This window comes from Hylobates moloch, unplaced genomic scaffold, assembly GCF_009828535.3.
Source record: "Hylobates moloch isolate HMO894 unplaced genomic scaffold, HMol_V3 SCAFFOLD_11, whole genome shotgun sequence".
Taxonomy (NCBI): domain Eukaryota; kingdom Metazoa; phylum Chordata; class Mammalia; order Primates; family Hylobatidae; genus Hylobates; species Hylobates moloch.
This window is the reverse complement of record NW_026652286.1, coordinates 98,098,601-98,125,440: the sequence shown is the minus strand read 5'-3', so window position 1 is coordinate 98,125,440 and position 26,840 is coordinate 98,098,601. Positions and strand designations below refer to the sequence as shown.

Genomic DNA, 26,840 nt, shown 5'->3' with positions numbered 1-26,840 from the left:
TTTTTTTTTTTTAAGTAGAAACAGAGTTTCACCATGTTGGCCAGGCTGGTCTCAAACTCCTGGCCTCAGGTGACCCACCCGCCTCAACCTCTCAAAGTACTGGGATTACAGGTGTGAGCCATTGCACCTGGCCTAAAAATTTTTTTAAGTGTTTAAAAGAATTTTTAATCAGAAAATGCTTAAAGGATATAAAGTTTTTATTTATTTATTTATTTATTTATTTTTATTTTAAGATAGAGTTTTGCTCTTGTTGCCCAGGCTAGAGTGCAGTGGCGTGATCTCTACTCACTGCAACCTCTGCCTCTCAGGTTCAAGCAGTTCTCCTGCCTCACCCTCCCGAATAGCTGGAATTATAGTCAGGCACCACCATGCCTGGCTAATTTTGTATTTTTAGTAGAGGCAGGGTTTCACCATGCTGGCCAGGCTGGTTTCAAACTCCTGACTTCAGGTGATCCGCCCATCTCGGCCTTCCAATGTGCTGGGATTACAGGCATGAGCCACTGCTCCTGGCCTAAAGTGTATAAAGTTTTAAAGCATGATTTAGACCTGTATACAAGTATAATCTCAACTATGAAAATATATAATATGTAAACAGAAAAATTTGGAAAAAAATATCCAAATCTATTTTAAATGAAAGAAGTCTTAGGAGACTTCTTAAAGTTACATGTTTCCCATGATCTCAGCTTCCCTTTTCTTTCCTCTGAGGGTAGCTGACTGCCGTATGCTGACCCGCTAGGCATTATTTTTTCATGCATAGTCGCCAGTCTTCCAGGTTTCACATATTTTTGAATACATGTGCTGCGACACAGGACTAGAGATGTAAAGAAGGGCTCAGATGGTCGGCTTTTCTGTTGTTGTTGCCGTATACTATATCTTGATCAGTTCTTGGGAATAAGCACGAACGTCTCTATTGCTCTTCAGTATGGATGACAAAAACCTCCCTCCCATCACTTTTCCATCCCCAATTCTTGACCCATTTCACACAAGGAATCTTATGGACACAGATAGAAAATAGAAGGAACAAAGGATCTGTCTGTCCATCCCCATTTTTGAGAATAGAGTCCACAGACTTCTTTGTGGGCTTTTTCTTCTTCCTCCTTTGTTTCCTGAGAGGGATGTTCTCTTCTGCAGTCAGTACACAGGCCCCCGCCTTCCTGGTGTGCCCCTAGATTGTGAAGGTCTTTCTTGGATCTTTAAGGAGTTGGAAGGGGGCTCCTCTGAGGGGCCGTCCCATCTTGATTGGTGGTGGCCCCAGGAGCCTCCCCAGCGGGCTCTGGTGTGGATGCAGGTGTTATGCGGGAGACGGTCTTCCCCTGCAGGGCTGAGGCACATGTCTGGGTCTGAGCTGACCGAGCTGCTGGACCAGGTGGAGGGTGCCATCCGCGACTTCTCGGAGGAGCTGGTGCAGCAGCTGGCCCGCCGGGATGAGCTGGAGTTTGAGAAGGAAGTGAAGAACTCCTTTATCACGGTGCTTATTGAGGTTCAGAACAAGCAGAAGGAGCAGCGAGAACTGATGAAAAAGAGGCGGAAAGAGAAAGGGCTGAGCCTGCAAAGCAGCCGGATAGAGAAGGGAAACCAGATGCCTCTCAAGGTAGGTGAACAACCAGGCGGAAGACTGGGTGCCTCCAACCTCCAACCCTGCCCGTTTCAGTGCCCTACCAACACTGCAGGGGACTCATCAACGTTTACTGAGCAGTGGTGGTGAGCAGCACACTGTGACAGACAGGGGGTCAGAAAGGGGGAGGATATCACCTGTCTCCTCCACTCCCCCAAAGTGCTCACAGTCTAACCCAGGAAGACAGTGTGTAAACATTAGGAAATAATTGAATTTGGCTTGTGTTCTCTGTAGGCAAGACCTTAAAGAAAGTGGAGTGAGGGTATTTCGTGTTGGGAGTCTTGAGATGGGCCTTGGAATTCTGGGTCCAAATCCCTCCTCGTGTCCCAGGTTCCAGTCCTGACTGGTATCTTTAGGGTGTGCTAAGGTGTTTCAATGACTGAAAATGATCAGATGCCTTATTATTATTATTATTATTATTTTTTGAGACAGAGTCTCACTCTTTTGCCCAGGCTGGAGTGCAGTGGTACCATCTCGGCTCACTGCAACCTCTGCCCCCTGGGCTCAAGCGATTCTCCTATCTCAGCCTCCCTAGTAGCTGAGATTACAGGTTCATGCCACCACTCCCAGATTATTTTTGTATTTTTAGTAGAGATGGGGTTTCACCATGTTGGCCAGGCTGGTCTCAAACTCCTGACCTCAGGTGATTTGCCCATCTTGGCCTCCCAAAGTGTTGGGATTACGGGCATGAGCCACCACACCTGGCGCCAGATGCCTTACTGTTCTATTGACAAGATGCTCAAACCCGTGGTTCTCATGGTTCATTTTTTTTTTTTTTTTTTTTTTTGATGAGATGGAGTCTCACTCTGTTGCCCAGGCTGGAGTGCAGTGGTGCGATCTTGGTTCACTGCAACCTCTGCTTCCCGGGTTCAAGTGATTCTCCTGCCTCAACCTCGTGAGTCGCCGGGATTACAGGTTCACGCCACCACGCCTGGCTAATTTTTGTATTTTTAGTAGAGACGGGGTTTCACCATGTTGATCAGGCTGGTCTCAAACTCCTCACCTTGTGATCTGCCCACTTCAGCCTCCCAAAGTGCTGGGATTACAGGTGTGAGCCACTGCGCCTGGCCGCTTATGGTTCTTAATCAGGGGAGCTCAGTAGAATTATCTAAGGAGCTTTTTCAAAATGCCTCTCCCTAGGCACTATCACAGACCTATGGAATTCGTTCTCTGCATGTACATTTTGAAAAAACTTCCCCCATCAGGACAGTTGCTTTAAGACAGGCTTTTCTGATAGCTGAACATTTTGTTTTCCCCTAAGATCTTTGCATCATGGTTCATCTAAGTTTGACTGAACTGCTTTATTTTTCTATTTGCATGATGGAGGATAAAAGGAGGAAAACTGGGGGATGCAGAGGGGTCTTGTAGCCCTGAGGGATTTACTAAGATAAGAGTTCTTGAGACTCTGTTTATTCTTGCAAAGCTCAGGCTTCAATTCTGGCCTGTCTCTGTAAGCCAATGTCTTACACTTACTGTCTACTCACAGAACCCTGGGGCATTATCTGGGACAGCCTGGTAGCTGAGAGGTCCCTGGGTGTGGTGGGGATGGAGCAAGAAGCATTTGCCCTTCTTGAGTGTCTCTCCCCTCCCCACAGCGCTTCAGCATGGAAGGCATCTCCAACATTCTGCAGAGTGGCATCCGCCAGACCTTTGGCTCCTCAGGAACTGACAAACAGGTACGCGCAGTCTCCCTGCTCCAAGCTCTCTTCCTAGACTCCTGCAGCTTGGCCTCCCCAACAACGCAGGGGACAGTGAGTGACTCACCAGAATTATCCCAGCATTTATTTAGGGGGCTAGGGGTCCTAACACTTTCTTCTCCTCTTAAGGAGGAACAGTGAATATCTTTTTAAAAGGCAAACTTTTTTTTTTGAGCTCTAGTGTTCTAGGACATGGGCAAGACTTAAAATTCAACACTGCTCGTAGGTCTAAGAATTAAGTTGTTTTAAGGATGAAATGCATTAAAAGGGAGTCCATTTGATGATGGATCCCATCCTAGAGTTTAATTAACTTTCCACCACACTGGATCATCCACCAAGCCATTCCCACTAAGACTGCCTCTGCAGCTGCCCAGCTCTGGTTGTAACCCATGCTGTGGCTTTTTGTTGGCTCAGTAATTTCCCTGTGACGTAGCTTGCATTTCTGGTTATTAAGACAGCATTAACAACTTTTATCAAGCGCCTGCTATGTGCTAAGCTCTGTTGTTAGGCCCTCAGGTGCAAAGGTGAAAAGTCCTGACCCCTGTCCTCATGGAGTGTATAATCTAATAGACATGGCTGGCACGTGAACAGAAAGTTTGAGATGGTGGAATGAGTGCACGTGAAAGTATATATGTTTTAAACATATTTGTAGCTGAATTCTAAGTGCTAGAATTCTAGAACTCTAGATTTCTAGAGATTCTAGAGAAGGGGAAGAGATTTTAGCAGCACTGATCACAGTCTTCTTGTTTTATGGCAGTGAGAACTATGGCCCGGATATTCAAGGCATTTTTCCAAAGCCACACACACTGTCAGTGGCAGAGCCAAGACTAAAATGTGAGCTTCTGGCCAGGCGCGGTGGCTCACGCCTGTAATCCCAGCACTTTGGGAGGCTGAGGCGGGCAAATCACCCAAGGTCAGGAGTTTGAGACCAGCCTGGCCAACACGGTGAAACCTCATCTCTACTAAAAATACAAAAACTAGCCAGGCGTGCTGGCAGGCACCTGTAATCCCAGCTACTTGGGAGGCTGAGGCAGGAGAATCACTTAAACCCGGGAGGTGGAGGTTGCCGTGAGCCGAGATCAAGCCACTGCACTCCAGCCTGGGTGACAGAGCGAGACTCTGTCTCAAAAAAAAAGTGAGCTTCTTAGCTTTGAGCTAGAGCTCTGGCACTCACCACCTCAGGCTTCCTTGAGACTCCTTTGACAGCCCACTAGGCCCTGATGCTGGTTTTGTTGTAGGAGCACCTGACATCCAGCAGAGGGAGCAAATCTGACATCAGAGACCCCGGGTGGGGTTGAGGTTCTCTTGCGTATCTTTTTTGACAAAAGAGAAACAATTCCTTCCCAAATTGCACTGCAAAGAATAAGAAAATATAATCCCCTTGGAGATATTCTCTGCTCTCAGTCTGAAGGAGAAAAAGCTCCCCAGGATTCCTAAATAACAGAGAAGTTTGTATTGTAGGAAGAATCTAGAAGTTGGGATGGAGAGAAGTTTTCCTGCCTAAATGTGGGAAAGTCCTACTTTTAAAGAGACATCCCCTAAAGATGGGGAAGAAGTTCTGAAACAGTGATGTACCAGTGACCATGAACGTTTCAGAGAAGGTCAGATTCGCAGAGTGTGTGTCTTAGAGAAAGGCTAAATCTCAACCCAGAGGAAGCATGTCTTCTGTCTCAAGCCCCCTGCGTGCTGTTTGTCTTGCAGTATCTGAACACAGTCATTCCTTACGAGAAGAAAGCCTCTCCTCCCTCAGTGGAAGACCTGCAGATGCTGACAAACAGTGAGTTCCTCTTGTTCTCAGCCAGATCAGGGCCTCCTTTTTCTCCCTTCCTGCCTGTACGTTGTACCTCCGTGTTGCAGGCCCGAGACTCCTCAAAGCAGGTTTAGATGGGCCAAAATACCCTCCAAATTACCGCGTCACATCCTCCTGCACAGTGTAAAATTAAAATATTCTGCAGTGATAATCAGAACTGTCTTTTCTTTCTCCCGGTTCCCATAAGGGAAGGGGCCTGCTGGGAAAAAAAAAAAATGAGCTGGTGAAAGAGGTTGGGGTGCTGGTGCAGGGGACTTTTTTGTTTTCCCCTGTAGTTCTCAAGGCTTGGCATCCTCTGCCTCCCTGTTTTCTCTCTCCCTGCAACTTGAGGTTGCCTGGTCGGCACTTGTGCCCCTTGAAGCAGGGCGCCTGGTCTGTGGGTCTGGCTCTATTTTTAATGAGAAGCAAGGTTTCTTGGGTGGGGTAAGGCTGACTGGAAAAAATAGAGTCTAGCTTTCCTTCCAGGAAGTGACTGCCTCCTCTCCTCCACTTTGCCCTATTGTCAAATATTAATAAACATTCTGAGCTATGAGGGAAAACAGTGTGCAACAAAGAGCCTTTTGTAGACAGTAACTGTTTATATACATCAAACGGTACGACCCCTAAAGGGCTGGGGGGCACATGGTGTTAGCCATCAGTGTCAGCTTGGCCCTCTTAGGACGAGAAAAATCCTAGGCTGAGTTGTGGTAACAGGCCCAGAGGATCACGAGGGAAATTCCATTTCCTTGGCAACCGTGCCCTGCAGAGAGTGACAGCTAACGAGGCCCTGCCCACTGCAGCCTGTTCTGGAGGGAAGGGGCCAGTGCGGGGCTACTGGATACCCCAGGGGAAGGGAAGTTGAGCTTCTGTTCAGCTGAGGAGGATGGATACCTGCTGGGCCCTGGTGCTGAAGGTGACCAAACGTTTCATTTTTTTTATCAATTTGGAGAATGAAAGCAGGAGGTTCTGGCAAACAGAGATCCTGCCTACATCATGCCTACATCAATAGACACTGTGTCCTTGAGAATCAGGAATTTTAAAATCAAAGTACAGTGACTTGTCCTTAACTCATTGTAAACTCCTTTATTTGCATAAATATGCACTAGGTTTTTTTTTTTAAGGGAGAAAATAGAGATGAACTGACATTTATAGATGTTTGTGTTTTCACACAAGTTGCATTTGGAAAGTAATTTGGACAAATTATGAAGGTTGATATATGTAAAGCATTCTATCATAGCTCAAAAAAATAAATAGCTATTAATTTGTTGCAGATACCCATTCAGGAATTCAGTGTGAAATCTTTTCATTTTAATTAAGAAACAGACTTTTTTCTATTTTGAGTGGTTTTGTTTACATTTTTTAAGTTCATTAAAAAAATTATAGCTAGAGTGTATCCATCATTTAGACTACTTTGGAAATAAGGAAAAGCAAACAAAGAAGAATAAATAACTCATTGTCCACTCCACTATGGTTACTGTTTTGGTGCTTTTCAGCCATAATATTTTGTATCTTTTCTATATAGTTGAGATTATACTAGCTATACAATTTTGTGTCATGATTTTAGCCACATTAGTTAACATTTGTTAATGTTCTTTTTATGGCTATCTCTTCTATCATGTGGATATACTACGTTCCAACATTTTATTGCTTTTAGAAAGAAACTGCCATCTTTTCTGAATACCAATTATGCCTCTTCTCTCTTCTACTCTTTGAACTAAGTACATAGGCCAAAGACCAGCTCCTGCGACTAGCCAATCCTTGTAAATTTTAGATTTTGGAGATTAATTTAAATATGTATTGGCGAGAGCAATTATTGTATTTTTACGTGATCTTTGTGGTGTGGCATTTAGTCTGCTTATGCTCAGTTGCAAAGTATTCTTGACAACTAAGCTGAAATGAAAGCATGTCTAAAAAGGTAGAAAAAAAAAAACAGGCGGAGTACGGTGGCTCACGCCTGTAATCCCAGCACTTTGGGAGGCCGAGGCGGGTGGATCACCTGAGGTCAGGAGTTCGAGACCAGCCTGGCCAACATGGGGAAACACCCGTCTCTACTAAAAATACAAAAAGTTAGCCAGATGTGGTGGTGCACGCCTGTAATCCCAGCTACTTGGGAGGCGGAGGCAGGAGAATCGCTTGAACCTGGGAGGCGGAGGTTGCAGTGAGCCGAGATCGCACCATTGCACCCCAGCCTGGATGACAAGAGTGAAACTCCATCTCAAAAAGAACCCCAAAAAATCCAGAAGAAACCAGGACCCCCTAGAATCCACTTAAGCTGAGATGAATACATGTCTAAAGATACAGAAGAAATAAAACAGAAACAAACCAACCCCTCAGTGGCCTCAGGTTGAGTCTCTTTTTCTGGACCTGGCCACTGACTCATGCCACCATTGGATTTTCTTCCTCACTCACTCCTAATTCTTGGATTCAAGTTTCATTACCCTATCTTGAAACTAGGCAAGGCAATCAATGGAGGACAAGGATATCGAAATGAAGTGGGAATCCCACTGTTGCAGCTGCCTCCTGACTCTAGCTATCAGTGCCAGTTGATCTTTAGTGTTTTCTCGGCTTACAAAAGTAATACATGCTCATTGAGAAAAGCCAGACCCCACAGAAATGCAGCATAGAAAAGAACATCCCCTATTGTCTTACACTCAGAGATAACCACTTAACATTAGCATTTAATTATAAAGTTAATACATGTTCTGTAACCTTCTTTCTTCACTGATGACTATGTCTTGTACATATACCTCTCTCTTATTTTTCTTTTCTTCCTCTTTTTTTTTTTATAGAGACAGAGTCTTGCTATGTTGTCCAGGCTGGTCTTTTTCTTGTTTTTGAGACAGTCTCACTCTGTTGCGCAGGTTGGAGTGCAGTGGCATGATCATAGGTCACTTTGGGAGGCCAAGTGGGGAAGATTGCTTGAGCCCAGGAGTTCAAGACCAGCCTGGGCAACATGGCAAGACCTCATCTTTACTAAAAAAAAAAAAAAAAGAATTAGCTGGGCATGGTGGCATGTGCCCGTAAGTCTCAGCTACTTGGGAGGCTGAGAGGGGGAGGATTACTTGAACCCAGGAGTTTGAGGCTGTAGTGAGCTGAGAACACGCCACTGCACTTCAGCCTGTGTGACAGGGCGAGATCCTGTCTCAAGAAGAAAAAAGAAAAGAAAGTCACCAATAGGTCCACTCCCTAGAGACAAACACTGTGGCTCTTGCTGTGTTCTCCTCTATCACCATGTGCAGGTTTGTTACAGGGGTATATTCCATGATGCCTCTCAAGTAGTTTGGACTACAGGTATGTGCCACCATGCCCAGCTATCTTTTTTTTTTTATTTAGAAATCAGGTTCTGCCATGTTGCCCAGGCTGGTCTTGAACTCCTGGGCTCAAGGTCTGGGTTACGACTGAACCTAAACCTGTCACCCAGGTAGTGAACGTAGTACCGGATAGGTAGTTTTTTAGCCCTTGCCCCCGAAATGCTGACCCTTGATAGAGGCTTCTAGACTTTTGCTCAATAGTCAATAAATGTCTGGTTCCTTTGAATCATTTCTCTCTCACTCTGGGCCGGTGGGTCATGTGGCCCTAGAAATAAGCCTCATGACCAGATGGTATCTTAGCTCCTCTCTCTCTCCTTTCCTAGTTCTCTTTGCCATGAAGGAGGATAATGAGAAGGTGCCTACTTTGCTAACGGACTACATTTTAAAAGGTAAGAGCAGCCCCAGGCTTCCTGGAGCAGAAGGGGTTCTCTGGAGCTCCTGCTCCAGTTAGGGAACCTTCCCAGCTTGCCCATGCCAGACCAGACCAGGCAGGGGCCAGGGAAATCAGGGACAATTGTGAGGCTTTGCAGTAATAGGTTTTGCCTTTGGGTGTTGCCGGGAGGCGGCAGGAAGAGATTCCATCACCCCCGAGTCACCAGAGTGACTTTCCTTGGAGCGTCAAACCAACAAAGGACTTATTGTGAAAATTCTGCAGAGTTTGGGCTACTTAGTATTTAGCTGGGAAAAACAAAGCCTGATGATAATTTAATACTTTTCAAGCACTTGAAAGGAAGCTGGAGACATAATTGACTACACCCTTTCATAACTTTTTAACCTTTTCTTATGGAAACTGGTTGTACATACAAGAGTAGAGGAAATGGCATAATACACTCTCAGGTACTGATGAGCCGGCATCAACAGTTATTAAGTCCCGGCCAGACTTATTTCATTTATGCCTCTACCCAACTTCCCGTCCCATGTTATTTTAAAGCAAATCTCTGTCATAGTTTTTCATTCATAATCATTTCAGTATGCATTTCTAAAACATAGGAACTCTTGAGGAAAACATAGCCACAATACCATTTCACAACTAAAAAAAATTAAGAGTTTCTTTTTTTTTTTGAGATGGAGTCTCTCTCTGTCACCCAGTCTGGAGTGCAATGGCGCGATCTCAGCTCACTGCAATCTCTGCCTCCTGGATTCAAGCAATTCTCTTGCCTCAGCCTCCTAAGTAGCTGGGATTACAGGCACCTGCCACCATGCTCAGCTAATTTTTGTATTTTTAGTAGAGACGGGGTTTCACCATGTTGGCCAGGCTGGTCTCAAACTCCTGACTTCAGGTGATCCACTCGCCTTGGCCTCCCAAAGTGCTGGGATTACAGGCATGAGCCACTGTGCCCAGCCAAGAGTTTCTTAGTACTGACTATCCAATCCGTATTCCCTGTTTTTCCCATAAAGTATTTTTCAGTTTATTTGTTTGAATCAGGGGCCAATAAAGATCAGTATGTAGCAATTAGATAATAATATGTCTCTTACATCTCTTTGATGTATATAGGTTCCCCTTTTCTTTCTCTCTTCTGTTTCTTGAAATGCATTTGTTGGAGAAACTAGGTTGTTTGTGCCATAGAATTTCCTCATTGTGGATTTTTGCTAATTTCATCCCCATGGTGTAATTTAATATGTTCTCCTGTCTTCTTTATCGCCTGTGAACTGATAAAAATGGAAGCCTGATCAGATTCAGCTTCAGATTTTTTGATAAGCACTACGTTATAGGTGGTTATAGGTTTCCAGACTTCCATGGGGTGACATATATTGTCTGATTGTCTTTCCTTTTGTGATGTTAATAGTCATTGAGGATTGCTCACTGTCTAGATCTATTATTTTATTGTTTTTTGTCCTGCATGCACACAAAACTATGTACAGTTGCAGAGGGACCATATTTGTGGGACCTATAGTTAAGAAATCCTGAGATATATTGTTTCTATAAGGAACAGAAGGACTAATCTTAAATTTCAGCAGGAGGAACTTAGAGTAAACATTAAAAATAACTTGCCCAGCCTGGGCTACATGGTGAGACCTCGTCTCAATTAAAAAAAAAAAAAATCAGCCAGGTGTAGTGGTGCGCGCCTGTAGTCCCAACTACTCAGGAGGCTGAGGTGAGAGGATTACTTGAACCCAGGAGCTGAGACTGCAGTGGGGGCTGTGATCACACCACTGCACTCCAGCCTGGGTGACACAGCAAGACCCTGTCTCAAAAAAAAACACACACACACACACACACAAAACAAAACAACAACAACAACAACAACAACAACAAAACACAAAAAACCGTAGAAAGGGTTTGTGACTCAAAGATTTTAAAAGAGCAGCACATTTCTCAAAGGAGGTTCTCAAAGGAGGATTATAGAAACAGGTTATATACATTTGGTAGTCTGAGGGCTAGACTTTACCCCTCATGATCCACTGAAATGTCAATGAATTTGTACATGTAATTAATATTTACTAAGCACTTGCCACATGCCTCTCAACAACCCTGTGGGGTAGGCACAGGTACATTCTATTGTATTGATGAAGAAACAAGCATGGAAAGGTGAAGTTAATTTCCCTAAGGTCATGTAGTTAGTAATGGCCGGATCCAGGATTTGAACTCAGGCCCTGGAGACTACACGCTTAGTTATTATAGCCAGCAACCACCTGCCATTGTCTCTCCCTTATTCGAGGCACTAAGTGGGGCTGTCGCCACTCAGGAGCTGATGTGACTGCTCTCAGCTAGGGTTATCCTGGGCTCAGAGGTCCCGACCTGCAGCTGTGTTCTGACTACTCTCCGCTCCTCTCTTCTCGTTGCAGTGCTCTGCCCTACCTAACCTTGCCCTTTGGAGCAGCCTCGCTGCAGGAGGTCACTGAGCAAGAGTCATTCCATCACAGGGACTGCATGACACCACGTAACCTCCGACATGTATTTAAACATGTATAGCTTAACCAGGATTAAACATGAGCAAGCGCGCGGGGTCCTTTGCCGTTGGCTTCTAGTGCTAGTGATCATTGGATGCATGATGGGGCAGGGCCGGTGATGGTGCCTCCTCCTTGCTGGTGTCAGGAGAGGGGAAGGCAGCCGCTTTCACCACTCATTATGTAGTCTGGCTCCAGCCCTCAAAAACAGCTTATACTCTAAGACTAATTTTGAAATAAAACCTTCATTTAATTAATATTCTTCATGTGCTTTGGAGTGTGATGTCCATTAGCCCTCTGCTCCAGACTCTAGAGATGGGCTGTATAGCATTCTTCACACGCTGGCCTGTGGCCTGTGGCAGCCAGTGCTGTGTTTAGGGACCAGGCGCATGCCCTGTTGTGGGTTGTGGTGGGATCCTGGGACACAGTGGGGCTGCATATGGTATAGGCAGAAGGAGACCCTCTGCAACCTCAGTTTTTGCTGCTCAGCCACGTTCAAGGGAGCTGCACCAGGGGCTGCAGAAAGGAGCTGGGCAGAGTGGGTGTGAGACCGGGGTGAGAGTGTGCAATTAGCAGATAGAAAGTGGGCCTCATGGAGGAGCCACACAGCTGCAGACCTCCTGGTGGGATGGCCAGGCTGGCCCTGGAGACCTTCCCCAGGCCCTCCACGGGGACCTGGAGGCTCAGGGCCTGCGGGGAGTCAGCTCTGCTGAGCTTTCCCAATGTAGGGGACTGCAACTTGTTTCCTGTACTTGACGAGACCACCACTCCCCGTTTGTCCCCAACGACCCCTGGCAACAGTGTCCTTTGACTTTGCAGTGCTGTCCCCGGCCCTTCCCGCAGCCCTCCATGAACAGCAGCTCTGACTCCTCGCACTGTCTCCAGTGTTGATGGCAGGCAGCTGCCAGCCTTGACCAACCAGTAGGCGAAGGTCTCCTCGTATCCCGGATGCTGGCTCGATCTCACCACAATCTGAATTCTGTTGGCTTCCATCTTCTGGCTTGAAAGACATTGAGCCTGCCAATTCCCATATCCTCCTCTGAAAGCAAAAACTTGTACTGGGCACTTGGAGCCCGCACTGGCTTCATCGCGCATTAGCACACATCACAGCACCCCCACGTGTAAACAGGTACTAGTATGATCCTGATTTTGCAGAGGAGGAAACCAAGCAGCAGAGATGTTCAGTAGCTCGCCCAGGGCCGTGTAGGAAGTGGTAGAGTCAGGCTGGCATTTAGGTTTCTATCCAGTGAGACTTCCACTGATTCCTAGGAGTTTAGTGTCTGCTTGAACTAAGCATGCCACAGAGAAAGCCATACTTTATCACATCAACAGCTCCACAGAAGGCCACAGAATCCATCTAAGGGACACAGAAGGCATTCCCAGTGCCCTGCCTCCCTTCCTGGGCCTCTGCTTTTCTTTTCTTTTTTTTTGAGATGGAGTTTGACTCTTGTTGCTCAGGCTGGAGTACAATGGTGCAATCTCAGCTTGCCGCAAACTCCGCCTCCCACGTTCAAGCGATTCTCCTGCCTCAGCCTCCCGAGTAGCTGGGATTACAGGCATGCAGCACCACACCCAGCTAATTTTATATTTTTAGTAGAGATGAGGTTTCTACATGTTGGTCAGTCTGGTCTCGAACTCCCAACCTCAGGTGATCTGCCCTCCTCGGCTTCCCAAAGTGCTGGGATTATAGGCATGAGTCACCGTGCCTAGCTGGGCCTCTGCTTTTCCAGAAGCAGAACACTAGCAATCTTAGCTCGGGGTGACGGAGACTCATCCCACCTGGAAAACTGCTGCAATGCCTAAAGCTCTAGTCCAGGCATCTGCCCAGAGCAGAGCTTCTCCATAGATAGAGCCCTGGCTGCCACAGGAGCATGGAAGTGACCACTAGTCCTGTGACAAAAGGGCATGGATTCAGTTCTGCAGTTCACTGGTGCTAAGGCTGAACATGCCCAGGGTCATTAGTGGTGTGAGGTCATTAGCAAGTTTAGCACTCTGCCGGTGATGGGGTTTTTCACCAGCCTCAGCAAAGGGGAAGCAGCGAATTCCTGAGGGCTTTTCTTTCTGCCTTGGATTTGTCAGATCTGGGTCAGCCACTCCTTTCCCCCAATGTATCCTGCCAGCAGGTGTCTGAAGCAGCAGAGACAAGCTAATCAAAGCTGCTGGCAGTTAAAAATAAATCTCGAGTGTCAGGGATACGCTCTGGCTAGGAGGAGGTGAGCAGGGCAGGCTGAAAACAGTGGCTCCTCCTTTCTCTCTTGTTTGTCTGTCTATCTGGAGTTTAAGGGGAATATGAAATCAATTCCTCATGGTTTTGCATTGCCCTTCCCTGTGTTCTTCCTACTCAAAGTGTGCTTTCCAGGCCAGCAGCACTGACCGCACTTAGAAGCTTGTTAGAAATGCAAAATCTCAGGCCCCACATCAGGCCTACTGAGTCAGAATTTGCATTTTAACAAGGTCTCCCTTTAAAAGGGAGGCAGCTCTTCTCTTAAAAGGAGTCTGGGTTTTGTGCCTTGAGTTCAAACTCTACTACATATTAAACTAAATCTCCCTGCAACTTGTATTTGCATCAAGGATTGGAGAAGCTCTGCCCCAGGTTTTCAGAGTTGCTGAATCCTTGACTCTTCAATGCTGAACCTGGGGAATTTGTGGATAGTGTGATTATCAGGTGAACCCAATTGTCTTCCCTCAGCTTTTCCCTCTTCTGGTCTTTCTGGATTGTAGAAACCTCAGGGAAAAGTCCCAAGAATTAACTGATTTTCAGGCCCGAGTCAATCTTGATTGCAAAACTCAAGTCCCGTCTAGGATGTCCGCACTCAGCAAAGTGTATCAGAGAGCCAAGGTCTGCAGGGAACCCTCCAAGGTGGGTCAGAGGTCTGCCTGGCAAATACAGCCTATAAATGAGGTAAGTTCCCATCAATTAAAGGATTTTGCTAGGCCTAGTCTGGTTAAGTTCTGATAAGAAAACTCCACCATAGGGCCGGGCATGGTGGCTCATGCCTGTAATCCCAGAACTTTGGGAGGCCGAGGTGGGCAGATCACCTGAGGTCAGGAGTTTGAGACCAGCCTGGCCAACATGGTGAAACCCCCTCTCTACTAAAAATACAAAAATTAGCCAGCTATGGTGGTGCACACCTGTAGTCCCAGCTTACTTGGGAGGCTGAGGCAGGAGAATCACTTGAACCCAGGAGGCGGAGGTTGTAATGAGCTGAGATTGTGCCACTGCACTCCAGCGTGGGTGACGGAGCAAGACTTTATCTCAAAAGAACAAACAAACAAAAAAAAACACCATGGCACCAGAGGCCAGCCTTTATTTATGTGTAATTGAAACAAATGATCATGCGGGAAAAACTATTCTTCAAATGGAATATTCCAACAGTCTCTATCCTTTCATCCTACTTCAGGAGACCAATGTGATACTTCAGAAAGAAAACCCGAAGGGAGCATTTTGTGACCCTAAGTTTGTGGGACAAATTGGATTTTTAAAGTTAAATAAACCCTTTTCATACTTGCTGGACTAATGTCTGGAGAATGACTATCTTCCACTGGTGGTCAGGGAAGAAGGGATGGAGACCGTTAATGAGAAGAACTGGTCCTCCAGGTGTCTTAGGGTTAATTATAACCCAAGTCTTAATGGACTTCACCGAGTCCATGGCCAAGCCTCTTTTGAGCACCCACTATGTCCCAGGCACTCCCACCACAGCCCAGTCACTTAGAGGTTTAGGGGGCTCACCAGAGGTCAAAGGCAAAAAGCACCCCAGGACGCCCAGCTTTCTTTGCAGCAGAAGCAAGTAATGGGGAGTGGCAGCCTCGTTTCCAGGGAAGCCAGGAGAGGTGACTCTCATCACCCAGTCAGCCTCTGTAATTAGTATGCGTGGAGAGGAAAGTAATTAAATGCTACTCTTGGAGAAGAGATACTTGCATTCTTGATGGCGCCTGATTATTTATTTCCTTGAGAGGATGAGAGAATGGTCGTTAGGGTTTCTGTCTGAGCCTGAGGTTTGCTCTCTTCCCTTCATCGGGGAAGGGAAGCCGAGGTCACTCTGCTCGCTGGAAAAGTGCTTTGGTTTCTTACTAATGCCTTTCTTCTAAAAGAACAATGAGCCACCTTAGCCCACAGCCCAGCAGCTCTGCACCCCGCCCAAGCCCTCATGCATATTCATCCTGCTTCAAAGAGCACAGCATGGAATATGCAAATTAGCCAGGCAGGAGCTGGTTGGCATTTTGATAATAGCTTTGTCTGAAAAACCCCAGAGACACATGCACATCTAGTTTCTCTCTTTCTCCCTTTCTCTTTTCTCTACCCCTGTGTCCTGCTTCTCACTCTCTTCCATTCCCAGCCTCCCAGAGAACAGGAAAATGAATCACAGAACCAAAGAAGCAAGTTATGGAGGAGCCCGGTGTCGCTATTCCAGTCCAATGTATTTCCACTCCTGCCTCTCCTCTCTCCTCCTTCACCAGAGTCGTTTTATTTTTTCCTACCAAAGTGTTGCCTGATCTGACAACATCCCAAGGTTTCCGGCTTGTCCTATGCTCTCCGTTGACTCCCTGACTCTTGCCTGGGGACCCATTCTACGCCTGTCCCAGGGATTAACTTCCTTCCCTTTGTCTTTCTTCTTCCATCTTCCAATCTGTTTTGCCCTTATTCTCAGCAGTCAAGGCTAAGAACCTAAGAACCTAGCCTTGCCTTCCAAGCAAGAAAGGAAAGGAATCAGCTGCACAGATCAGGAGAGAAGGTCTGGATATCAGCTGTCAGCACCGACAGGTCACTGGGACTCAACATTTCCTGACACACACCAATTTCCAAAACACATCTGCACAACCATCACCAACAGTGCGGACGGCGGTGCTACTGCCCCCTCCTTTATCCCAGCAGCAGCGTCTCCTTCATGACTTGCTTCCTGACCCCCTCCCATAGCAGAGTACTTGAATAGTATGAAGAGGATTTCCTTAAGTTCAGATGACATGAGTCCTGCTCCTCCCCGAAATGCAGACGGTCAAGTCAGGAGCTGGTGGGTGACAGAGTAGGCGCTCTGCTATGGGAGAAGCAGGCTGGGGTTTGAAGCCCACATCCCTGGATGCTGTTTCATCCGGGACCTTGGAGGAGAAAGGCATAGGCAGGTGCAGGGATACAAGCACCTCTTGGGATTTGAGGACAGAGGGGGCCTCTCTCCTTGACTCCAAAGGCCAGCCTGGGTCAGCCAATGATTGGGGAGGCAGCTTATCTCCTAAAAGGAGCATGGGCTTTGTGCCTTGAGTTCAAATCCAGCTCTAGATACATATTAAGCTAAATAATTTTTTAGAAAATTACTTAATTTCTCTGAGCCTTGGTTTCCTCATTTAAAAAATGGGAATACTAATATTAATAATACTAGTAATTCTCCCACAGTTGTTTTAAATAATCTTTAGTGCTCAATGAAATGTGACTTTTATTTTTTCCTAGTAAACTTTGAAAACCATAGAGAAAGTGCTGGTTCTGTTGCCTCTTTAGCCTTGGGGATGTGACCATTTTTTCAATTCAACAGGCACAAAAAACCCAAAAACAAAATCAAAACAAGACAAATACAGCCTGTTGCCCTAAAACGAGCTTTTTTTTTTTTTTTTTCTGAGACGGGGTTTTGGAGTTTCGCTTGTCGCCCAGGCTGGAGTGCAATGGTGTGATCTCGGCTCACTGCGACCTCCGCCTCCAGGGTTCAAGTGATTCTCCTGCCTCAGCCTCTTAAGTGGGATTACAGCTGCTCGCTACCACGCCCTGCTAATTTTTAAAATATTTTTAGTAGAGACGGGGGGTTTCATCATGTTGGCCAGGCTGGTTTCGATCTCCTGACCTCAAGTGATCCACCAGCCTCGGCCTCCCAAAGTGCTGGGATTACAGGCATGAGCCACCATGCCCGGCCTAAAACCAGCTTTATACCTACCCTTTATGCTCATTAAATCCTGCTTAGTGGTAGCCCAGGGAGCCCTGGTACTTGTGGATTCTGGAACTAGCGGCCTCCAAGTACATCTGGACAAGAAGACAAAGTGAAGAGGCAAGAGTGGGAGTGTATTCTGGCTTCTCAGCAGGTTCATTCAAGGGAAGGGGTGGAGGAGGGATAGTGAAAAGTCACATTTATTTTTGAGCTTAGAGAACAGACTCTATTTCCACTGGCAAAGAGATGGGTGGGTTCACAGAAGAGAAACACACAGACCACTGCAGACACGCTCAGGGAAGCCTCCTGTGCCTTAGGGATAGGCAAGACAGGTGGGAACATGAGGATTAGTTGAAGAGGTTGGAGAAAGGTCCTGTAGATCTCCTGAACTGCTGCTCCTACAAATTCCATAAGCCCTGAAGACCGCAAGTATGCAGTCTGGAGGGTTCCTACATATTCCCTCTGTCTGCAGAAGGCAGAGCTCAGATCACTGGGTGGAAATTGGAGGGATCAGTTGGCTCTGTGTAACAATTTGGACTTGTTTGCCCTGGGAGGTAGTGGGCAGTGTAAGGTAAACAGAAATGACTTTTTTTTTTTTTTTTTTTGAGACAGGGTTTTGCTCTGTCATCCAGGCTGGAGTGCAGTGATCATGGCTCACTGCAGCCTCAGCCTCCCGGGCTTAAGCAGTCCTCTCACCTCAGCCTCCTGGGTAGCTGGGACTACAGGCATGGGCAACCATGCCTGGCTATATATATTTTTATTTTTATTTTTGTAGATATGGTGGGGGGGCGGGTCTCACTATGTTGCCTAGGCTGGTCTCAAACTCCTGGGCTCAAGCAGTCCTCCTGCCTCGGCTTCCTAAAGTGCTGGGATTACAGGTGTGACCCACTGTGCCTGGCCAGGAGATGACAATTTAGTGTTCCGTGGGCAGGGTTCCTATATGGCATGGGTGAGTTAGGATTACTGGCCCATAGTACCCTTTTCAGGGCTGAGAAATGATTTTTTTTTTTTTTTTAACTCTAGGCTTGGATTCTTGTTAAGACACAAATTCAGCTGAGACGAGCAATACTGAGAGTATCAGGTGTTTTCCGCTCAGAGCGACTCACTGCCGGTCCTTTTGTGGAATCAGGTTGAGAATCTCTGGGGTGCTATTAAAAATGCACCTCCCTGTGCCCCACCCTGTGAGTTTCTGATTCAGTAGATGGAGAATAGAACTTGGGCACCTGTAACTAAAGCTTGCTCAGCAATTCTACAGTGCACTCCAGCTGAGAAGCCCTGGGTTAGGGGTTGGAGGAGAGATGAAGACACCATTGGGTTGGGAGGTGGGGAAGATTCCATCATAACAGAGCAGTTATTTAATATTTCACCTCCTTCCAAAATGTGTCCCCACATGATTCACAGTGTTCTCCAGTCGAAAAGGAAGCAAGACGTGTGAAGCTGTCTGGCTGTTGGAAGCTGGGCAATGATGTCAGTGTCAGCTTCTCCAGCAGGGTGGGTGGCTTCCAAGGAGAGCAGCTGCATTCCCAGGAGAAGCTGAGAAGCTGCTAAGCTGTCATCCACAAGACTAGAGTTTCATAGACTATCAATTGAAGGGGCTCCTAGTGCCGTCTCCTCTAATCCCCTCAATATGCAAGTGAGGGAAGTTGCTACAGATGGTCCCTGTGTGTAAGGGAAAGTTACGGGCAGAATCTTAACTTCATCCAGGGGAGCCCAGTGTTCTTTCCTGTGCAAAGGGGTCAGGGAAGTTCCACAGATGGGCAGAGCTGGCCTTAAATGAATTTGGTAGAATAAAAATTTTGCAATACATCAGTGGAAACAGCTAGAATTTCTAGAACCTAGAAGTTCACAGGAATAACAGGTGGATGTGAGGTATACACACCTGTAGTAGATTCTCTGAATAATAAGATGAGAAAAATGTGAAAATGAAAAGGTATAATGAGATACACATAACTGAAGGGAATTGTCTTAAATGGCTGATTGTAATGAGATGTACATAAATTGTAAGGCTTGTAATGAAATGAAAAAAAATCATATTCTTGCCTGATAATACTGGGTGTAATGTCTATACCAGAAATAAGTTGTCTCAGTGCGCTGAGTGTAATGAGATGCACATAATTTTAAAGAGCGTAATGAGATGAAAAATAAATCAAACACTTGTCTTAAAATGAAAGATGTACTAAGATGCACACACCTGAAGGGCATTGTCCTAAATGGATTCGATTTAATGAGATGCATTTAATTTGCAAAGGGGCTAAATGAGATTGGCCCAGAGAGAGGCTGAGAAATAAAAAGTATAAGATACGCTGGAAAGTGGTATAATAAAATCTGCCTCATCTGTGGGATGCAAATAAGGTGCCAAAGTGGAAATGGAGCGTGTGAGGTGACCACCATTCTGTCAGTCTTTGGTGATCGGTCCCTTGGTCTGTGATGCTCTGCAAAGTTCATCATCCTTTGTCCCTCGTAGGTTACCAGGCACATAGTGGGCACCTGGGAATTTGTATTGAATGAATCACTGGCTTGAGGGTGGTAGTGTATCTGACTAAAGGAAGTTAAAGGAGCAGCTATAAAGCAAGGAGCTTCAAGAGACAATTGAAAATTCTTTTCTTTTTTTTAAAATTTTTATTTTTGAGACAGAGTCTCACTCTGTTGCCCAGGCTGGAGTGCAGTGGCTCTATCTCGGCTCACTGCAACTTCTGCCTCCCGAGTTCAAGCGATTCTCATGCCCCAGCCTCCTGAGTAGCTGGGACTACAGGTGCATGCCACCACATTTGAGTAATTTTTTTATTTTTAGTAGAGACAGGGTTTCACCATGTTGGCCAGGCTGGTCTCAAACTCCTGACCTCAAGTGATCTGCCTGCCTCAGCTCCCAAAGTGCTGGGCATGAGCCACTGTGCCTGGCCGACAATTGAAAACTGTTTTCTGAGAGCATTGTTCCTCCAAGTCTTTGGGCATCTTGCCTAGCTATCTGGGGCAAACACCGGTTGTGGAACCTACATTGTATCTATAACAAGCAACCCTGGTGATTTTTATGCCTCTAGCCTCATTGTTGCCTGGGGAGGCAGGGTAGGCAGAAAATGTATGAGTGAAGAGATCTGGATACGAGACACAGGTATACTTTGCAATGAAAGGTAGGAGTACCTTTATGCCCACAAACAAATACATTCTCTCCAATATTTTGTACCAAAGGCAGGGCCCTCCCTCTTGGACTATCTTGTTTTCTTACTCTTTTTTTTTTTTTTTGAGATGGAGTCTCGCCCTGTCACCCAGGCTGGAGTGCAGTGGCATGATCTCGGCTCACTGCAACCTCCGTCTCCCGGGTTCAAACGATTCTCCTGCCTCGGCCTCTACGCTCAGCTAATTTTTGCATTTTTAGCAGAGACGGGGTTTCACCATGTTGGCCAGGCTGGTCTCGAACTCCTGACCTCATGATCCATCCGCCTCGGCCTCCCAAAGTGCTGGGATTACAGGCGTGAGCCACCGCGCCTGGCCCTTCTTACTCTTGATGGATTAATGAGTAGAGATAAATATTTCCCTTCTTAAAAACAACCACTTAGATATTGCAGCAAAAGGGGGTTTAAAAAAAGGGCATGAGGGAAGCTTAACTAAGCTACCAGCCACCCAAATAGTGACAGCCAATAGTAAATGGGCAATGAACCCTCAGCCTCAGTGTTGGGGAGACCACAGGGGCTGCAAATGTCCTGATGACACAGAGAACGTGCCTTAGGGGGCAGCAGTTAATTCAACTACACTCAATCATGGCCACGTGGGATTATATAGGTCCCAAGTTGCCTGATTGCCCGATTTTTCAGGAGAAGCCAGGAATCTGATTTTTTAATGTGTAACCTTCTTTTAAATGTTGGCACACAATTTTCAAAAAACAATATATGGCTCAAAACAGGACTGAAAATTGAGCTTAACCCGAACCTCACAGTGGAGCTGAAAGCTTCCTGCTTTGCAACTCTGAATGAAGAAGTTTGAGATCTCTGTGGTAAGGATGAGATCATAGTTATAGCCATTACAAGGATGCTACGAGCACTCTTTCAGTCTCAATCTTTTTCTTTTTTCTCACGTATATTCATTTTAAAATAGTAGAGAATAGCGGGCGGGTGGGGGGTCTCACTATGTTTCTCAGACTGGTCTTAAAATCCTGGGCTCAGTGATCCTTCCACCTTGGACAACCAAAGTGTAGGGATTACAGGTGTGAGCCACCGCACCTGGCTCCGTCTCAGTTGTTTCTAGTAGAAGGTAAAGAACTCCGTCCTTGTTAGCCACAGGTGTATCCTTGTAAAACAGTGCCTGGGACAGAGTCAGGGCTCGAGAAATGCGTGCTGAGATAATGAACGACTCATCAGGAATGAATTGAGAAGGCTGCAGTGTGGTGGTCACGCCCTCCTGGAGCCCCATGCAAGGCAGGAGAGGGGATCCTCGGTCAAGGAAGCTGAACTCTGGCCACCAACTCCCGTGAGCAGGATCTCTGAACTTGAAAGGTCTTTCCTGATGTGTCGGGGGATGGGGGGGCAGAAGACAGTCTGAGAGTTGCCAGAGCCCTGATATCAGAGTTCTACTTTGAGGTAAAGGAAACCTTCCCCTACCCCTCACACTGTCATCCATCTCTTGTATTTCCACAGGGATTATGGCGTGTCTTTTCCTTGGGTTGGGTAGCATTTGGGTCATGCACAGAGACAGGTTGTTGGCTCCTAAAAACACAACTACCTACATCTCAAGTGATTTCAGAAGCCCCTTTTCAGCCGGGAGTGGTGGCTCATGCCTGTAACCTCAGAACTTTGAGATGCTGAGGCAGGCAGATCTCTTGAGCTCAGGAGTTAGAGACCAGCTTGGGCAACATGACAAAACCCCATCTCTGCAAAAACAAAACAGAACAAAAAATTAGCTGGGCCTTGTGGTGCATGCCAGTAGTCCCAGCTACTCAGGAGGCCAGGGCAGTATAATCACTTGAGCCTGGGAGGCGGAGGTTGCAGTGAGCCAAAATTGTGCCGTGGTACTCCGGCCTGGGTGTTGGGAGTGAAACCCTGTCTCAAAAATAAATAACTAAAATAATAATAATAATTTTAAAAGGCTGGGCGCAGTGGCTCACGGCCTCAGAGGCCGAGGCAGGTGAATCACCTGAGGTCTGGTGTTCGAGACCAGCTTGACCAACATGGAGAAACCTCGTCTCTACTAAAAATACAAAATTAGCAGGGTGTGTTGATTCAAGCCTGTAATCCTAGCTACTTGGGAGGCTGAGGCAGGAGAATCACTTGAACCCGGGAGGCAGAGGTTGCGGTGAGCCGAGATCGTGCCATTGCACTCCAGCCTGGGCAACAAGAGCAAAACTCCGTCTCAAAAAAAACCCACTTTCAGCTGGCAGCGTGGTTGAAAAGATGGCTGGCAGAACTTGATAGAAAAACTTAGCGGGGAGAGTGCAGGACAGGCTACTCTGCAATTTCTTTAGAATAGTGTTCCCTAAAGTGTGTTTTGTGGAATATTGGTATAACTTGAATAGATATTACCTGAAAAAAAGGGAGGTGAAGCAAATCTGGGAACAATTGAAACAAAGTTAAACAGGTTTCTTTCCTGTAGGACTTTTCAGAGAGCCTTTAGTATAATAATGTGCGTGATGAAACTCTACTAACAAAACAGAATACGCAGTTAATCTTAGGCTAATTTGGGCATGGATTTTTTTTTTTTTTTTTTTTTTTTTTTGGTAGCGTGTCTTTCAACAGTGTGTTCCTTAGAAACCACTGTCTTCCCAGCTCTGGAAGTGAGGTTCCAATCATCTTGCAGTTCTTAAGATTTTCTCCCTCTGCCCAGAGAGGCGGGGTTTCTGTAGAGTTTGCAGAACTGTCTCCAGGTGTGCGGAGGGGGAGGGAGGTTGGGCTCCCTGAGGGCAGTGATGCAGGGAACTCCACCAGAGCTGGTCGGAGCCCACTTTGCCTGTGTAATCAACCACTGGCTTCCCTATCTTCCACCTGGCCATGGGGTGATCCGCCAGTACGTGCAAACTCTCCAGCATTCCTGAACGTGAACAAGGCACTCCCCTTCTGCTTCTAAACAGATGCCACAGACCTCTCAGCAAGTGTGGCTAAGGAAGGTACCCTCACGTCTGGAGGTGACAAGAAGGCCTGCCTCTCACTTCTGTGGGGAGATCAGCTGCCCCTGAGTTTCTTCTTGCCTGGGGGATTATGGTGCTGACCCCTGGGATTCAAGGGTAGGCTCCCTGCTGGACACAGCTCCAGGGTGAAAGGCGGCAGCCAAGACTGTCTCTCTCTCCCGCTGCCTGGGACTTTCACCTGCTGATTGGGAAACAGTGGGCGCTCAAGGCTATGTGTGGGGCCGTGGTGGCACCAGCTTCAATCATGAAATCCCTCGTGGGCCGAGGATGGAGATGGGAAAGCAGAAGGCTTTGAGGGAGGTGGAGTATGGTGGACAAGAGGGAGCAGATTCATAGCTTCCGCTGCTGTGGGGAAAGCTGTCAGGAGAGGGCAGTGCAGAGCTTCCTTGCCTTCTCTCCCTAGCTCTGCCTTACAACTGGCCGCACACAAGGTGAGTGTGCTGCACTTGGCTCTTCCTCCCCAGACAGGGCAGCTGAGCTCACGCAGGACGCACATCTACCTTGTCCCCTTCCCTGGGTAGTCAGGTGTATACTGAGGCCTCCAAATTTTGTCTGGCCTCGGGTCCCATAAAAAGAGCAAAGGATTGCCACAGCAACCACAGAAAGAGAATTGTGCACCAGGGTTACGGTAGGTAATAAGATTTACTGAAAACGTCTCGGCCACATTCAGTACTGGTTTGGTGGATACATCAGAAGGAGGCTGCATAACATTAGGCAGGTAGAGGGGCTGGGAGGAAGAGATGTGGGCACCTGTGTGCCAGTGTGTCCGTGCTGGGGGACGCCTGTCCAGGTGGTGAGTGGAACGGTGTGTGTGTGTGTGTGTGTGTCTGTGTGCGCATGTTAACAAGAAAAACGAACCAGAAAAGGAAATGCATTTTATCCCACTGCACATTGCAAAAGTCTCACGCCGAAAAAAGCTAGACTTTCCTCTATGCATGGCATCAAAAGGGGGTAAAAAATGATTGGATCACCCAGATTATAAATAAGGTTATTTGTTTCTCAAAAATCCCTATTAAAACATTAAATATCAGCTCTTTTGGGGGAGAAATACATTCATTTCAGAGAGACCTCGGAAGAGTGACCATCCTTTTGCTCTACCCCAACCAGGTGGAGGAGGGGAAGCCCCAGAGGGCCCCGAGGGTCCCCTCCAGTTGAGCCAGGTAGCCACTCACATCCTGCCACGGAAGGAGATGGCTAATGCACAATTTACAAATGAAACTGCACGTCCATTAAATTAAACCCAATGGAAAACACACGTGTGACCTGTCCTGTCATTCACAGCCATGGGGTGAGAGGGAACGGGAGAAGAGGGTGCCAACCAAGGGGGTCTGGAAGGTGGGTGGGAGGGTATGTGTTAGGGTGGATAGTGGAGAGCCGCCTCCTTCCAGGAGCCCCAGTTCCTCCAGGGCTGTGGACAGCAGGGTTAGAACAGCAGGGTGGGTGGGGTGGGCATCCCCACAGGCTCTTGGGTGCCATTCTCTGGGCCCTCCCCCACATTTAGGATTTTGATGGGAAGAGGGATGTAGCACCTCCTCCAACCCCTGTCTTCCCACTGGACTAGATGCTTTCCAATGTTTCTTCTGCCTTCCCTGAAGGACAGAATGAAGAAAGGAAGCTGGAGGCTGAGGGAGCCAGCCTGGGAGCAGAGGGATGGCCGTGGCGACCTGCGGGGTGGAAAAATTCCCAGATAACCTGGTTTCACCTTCTCTGAAGGTCTATGGAGGGCGTGGAGCACTGAGGGTGGGAACATCTAGGGTAAAACACCATTGTCCTGTTGTTACGGGAGCTAAGTTCTGTGACCACCTAGGGACAGCTGTGGCCTCAAAGTCACCTATGACTCCTAGCCCAGGGTCTGCCATCTCCTTGGCTCCTGGAGTCAACCCAGAAGGGACTCCTCTTAACCTCCCACAGGTTGAGCCCACCAGCTTACAATTTGTTTCCAGGAGAGAGTGAAGGGCACCGTGGCTCCCATCCCTCTCTCCCATGTCCATGGTTGCTGTGCGCAGAGACAGGGCCTTGGAGGGATGAGCGGTGGACTCCACCCCATTCTGATCTGCAAGATGGGATGCCTCAGGCTCCCCGACTCCTCTGGCCACTGGTTATGCTTTGGGGCTCCCTCCTGCCCTTGAATGTCTGTCAAAGGAGCTGAGAACCTTCTGGGGATGAAACTCAGTCCCCCTTTGTCTCTCCCCTTCCTTCTAAGTCTGCCCCCGGGCAAAGGCCCACTCTGCGAACAGCACCAATCTGCCTCACAGTGCAGGGCTTGTAAACAATTCAAGTCCTTCCGTGGGTGGGGGCCATGGGTGCCAACTGTCCTCAGGGATTTGGTGAGTCCAGATCTCACTCCTGTCTTTCCATACAGGCTGCTCGACTGGCCCCGCCAGACAGAGTCCTCGGCAGTTCCAGGGAAGTGGGGCTGGGGTCCTCATTGAAACTTGGTGGTTGGGAAGGAACAGGTGTCTCCTCTGCCTTTCTTCAAGCTACTGATTTGGGGAAGCTAGGGCCCAACTCCCTCGGTGCTTCCTGCCCATGTCCCCTTCCCCCCCACCCTGAAGGCCTCCCGGCGACACTCCTCTCCTGCTCGGTGATCAGTGCCATCTGGGCTGCCCGACTACTCCAGGGAGTCACTGTGTTCCAAGCCCAGGTCGCTGACATTCGTTGTCTGCAGCTCATCGACCTCCTCCTCCAGCTCCTCCTCCTCCTCCTCTTCCATCTCATCCTCATCCTCTTCTTCTGTCCCATCCAGTGAGTCATCGTGTGCAGCCATCATAGCCTGCTGCATGGCCATGGTGGCATTGTCTGAGGACAGGGACTGCAGGTTGTCCAAGTTGATGGAACCTGCGAGAGAAAGCAAGGGTCAGGACGAGGCAGGGGCTGCCGGTCAGGGCCAGCACCTCTGTGCTGGACAGGGTTTAATGGACTGGCTCATAGAGCAGTGAACTCGTTTTTAGGGCTGTCCAAGCCTGAGCTGGACAATGCCCTGGTATGAAGTCTCCCATCCATTCACTAGTCAGCTACTCCCTGCCCCACCTCAGGAAGCAGCACTCCCAGCCACCATTCACTGCGCATTTTCTTTATGTGTTGGCCATTTTTGACTTTCTAACAATTCTGTAAGGCAGGTATTATTCCCATTCTGTCTCAGTTAAGTCATTAGCTCAAGATGACATTGTCAGTGATGACAGAGCTGGAATTTTCTCCCAGGTTGGTCTAGCCCCCTAAATCTGTTTTTTTTTTTTTTTCCCATCATAACCCATAAGATGATGGCTCATCACAAAGGAACCTGTGTGCAACCACACACATACACGTGTGCATGAGGTTCTGTGTGCACACACGCACACCTACGCTCCACTCCCCATACAGAGCTATCTTCATGTGCCAAGCTATAAAATGCCTGGCTCATTGAATTATTCATTGTGCACTAGGCGACTGGCAATTAGAAAAGTGTATATGGAGGGTGTGATGGAGAGGCTGGGAAAACAGAGCTCTTCCTGGCCTCTGTTCACGAGCCAGCTGCCTGCCTT

The 26,840-nt window shown here is 47.4% G+C and overlaps 2 protein-coding genes across 12 annotated transcripts in view; one reads left to right on the top strand and one right to left on the bottom strand.

Moving 5' to 3' along the window:
• Window positions 1–11,558, top strand: part of FEZ1 (fasciculation and elongation protein zeta 1) — a 50,027-nt gene extending 38,469 nt beyond the window's left edge. Inside the window, exons 6-10 of the mRNA XM_032167817.2 lie at window positions 1,320–1,591; window positions 3,211–3,291; window positions 5,014–5,089; window positions 8,736–8,801; window positions 11,200–11,558. Coding sequence (XP_032023708.1) covers window positions 1,320–1,591; window positions 3,211–3,291; window positions 5,014–5,089; window positions 8,736–8,801; window positions 11,200–11,216 — 512 coding nt within the window. The 3' untranslated portion in view covers window positions 11,217–11,558. The remainder of the gene's footprint in view (window positions 1–1,319; window positions 1,592–3,210; window positions 3,292–5,013; window positions 5,090–8,735; window positions 8,802–11,199) is intronic.
• Window positions 11,559–22,902: 11,344 nt separating this feature from the next.
• Window positions 22,903–26,840, bottom strand: part of PKNOX2 (PBX/knotted 1 homeobox 2) — a 321,964-nt gene continuing 318,026 nt past the window's right edge. For all 11 annotated transcript variants that reach the window (XM_058424449.1, XM_058424454.1, XM_058424447.1 and 8 more), the window contains one exon: window positions 22,903–26,157. In XM_058424449.1, the coding sequence (XP_058280432.1) occupies window positions 25,931–26,157 (227 nt within the window). In that variant the 3' untranslated portion in view covers window positions 22,903–25,930. The remainder of the gene's footprint in view (window positions 26,158–26,840) is intronic.